Source organism: Exserohilum turcica (assembly GCF_000359705.1).
Source record: "Exserohilum turcica Et28A unplaced genomic scaffold SETTUscaffold_11, whole genome shotgun sequence".
NCBI lineage: Eukaryota > Fungi > Ascomycota > Dothideomycetes > Pleosporales > Pleosporaceae > Exserohilum > Exserohilum turcicum.
Window position 1 is genome coordinate 16,846 of NW_007359926.1, and position 1,927 is coordinate 18,772.

The 1,927-nt window shown below is 47.1% G+C and overlaps 1 protein-coding gene across 1 annotated transcript; it reads left to right on the top strand.

The window, feature by feature from the left end:
* Positions 1-411: 411 nt before the first annotated feature.
* SETTUDRAFT_25274 (uncharacterized protein) lies at positions 412-1,680 on the top strand (the record flags this gene model as incomplete). Its single annotated transcript, XM_008023614.1, has 3 exons — positions 412-564; positions 1,096-1,345; positions 1,448-1,680. The coding sequence occupies 3 exons, from the start codon at positions 412-414 to the stop codon at positions 1,678-1,680; spliced, it is 636 nt and encodes a 211-aa protein (XP_008021805.1).
* Between the last annotated feature and the right edge of the window lie 247 nt (positions 1,681-1,927).

The window sequence follows — 1,927 nt, forward strand, 5'->3', positions numbered from 1 at the left end:
TCTTGGGATGGTATGCCATCCCAGACATCCCGCCAAGAGGCAGAAAGATGGGATGGACAGGATGGCAGGACTGGAAAGCAATGGGTATAAGAATGTGTTGGATTTCATTATTACACTCGTTGTGGTCAACTTATTATACTGTACTCTCTTACAAGTTCTTTACTTAACAAGATTGGTACTTTGTTATTCTATCTTACTATAGAATTGATTGTCTTTACTATCAGTTAAACCTCTATAACTCTTTTCCACTTGAATTACTCAGCAATCACACGGCTTACCACGAACCCGCTGACTCGCCCTAACCCGGATCGAGTCCTAGCTAAGTATAGTCGAACCCCGTGTAACACTTTGACCACCACCGAATTCAGTAGAGGAGTTTAACCAATAGTTCGCTCGAATAAGATTACTATAATGGCCCACAACGGAAACCAGTTCACCCAGGGACAGGAGCCCACGGCTGCGGCCCCTACGCCCTCACCAGCTCTCGATGACGAGATGCTCGAAGGAAGTGGTTCGGATTCTGACTCTTCAGATGACGAGAACAACGACACGAACCAGGCCGAGGTACGAGATCTTAAGCGAAGGCTACGCATGCAGGAAAAGCAGCATAGCGACCAAGCCAAGCAGATGGCAGCCATGCAAGAAATGATGGCCTAGATGGTAAGCCAGCTTATGGCTACGCCTAACGAGAAACCACCCCCAAAACCCAAGATAGCAGTACCCGAGAAATATGAAGGAGGACGAAACGAACTAAGGACGTTCCTCACCAACATCGACCTGTACTGTGGATTCAACTAAGTACCCAACGACTAGGAAAAGATCCTAATGGCCAACACACACATAAAGGGCAAAGCAGCTATGTGGATGCAGCTATATGTTGAGGATTTCTTGACCTCACCCACTACCCACGGAACTAGAGAAGAAACTAAGGCCTTGTTTAAGGATTAGGAAAGTTTTAAAGAAGAAATAGGACGCATCTTTAGGGAAGTAGACGCAAAGAACCAAGCGGAGAAAGCAATTACTTGCTTAAGGCAAACCAAGTCCGTATCAGCGTACACAGCCAAGTTCAAACAGCTCCAAGCCAAAATCGACTAGGACGACGCAGCACTTCGAACGGTATTCGAAGCCGGACTTAAGGACAATGTCAAAGACGGTCTTGTGCACCACGACAAACCCGACACACTTCATAAGCTAGTCGAGCTAGCCACCCGAATCGACAACCAACTGTGGGAACGAGCCCAGCAAAAGGGACGATTTCAGCCTACAGTGGCCAACATGAAGAAACAGCGAAACCGCACAGACAGGGACGGTGACACCGTCATGACCAGTAAAGTCCAAGACAAGAGTAAGAACAAAAAAAATTCCTAGAAAAACCAAGATAGTGTCTCCAAGGACGAACGACAAAAGCGCTTCGACAATAAGGCATGTCTCTAATGCGGCGAAGTAGGACACTTCCGCAGAGATTGCCCGAAGAACGAAACCAGCAAGCAGGCAATAGTCAAGGTCAAGATGATCAGACTATCCACGCCATACCCCAGACACGATCTCACGTTAGAGGACAATCTTAGCGATGTAGACCTCTATAACGAGGCACGAAGAGCCACTAGCCCAGAATACGTAGTCATCCCCAAACTAGCCCAACCAAGTATCGAATGGGACGTACCCCAGGCGGAGGACTAGACCGTTAGCGGCATGGACACTCTACAACAATTGGCCTAAGGATAGTGTTAGACATGTGGAGACAACACACACTAAGCCAACGACTATATCTCCAAGATAGGAAGGATAGTCGTCACGGGACTAAACGCCACTAAGATTATACAACAAGCACAAAGGAAACAGCCATACTTTATAGAATTAACTGAGGTCTTAGACTAAGAAGCACCTCAAAAAGGCCAACGCACGAAGCACAAGGACCTGCATTAGG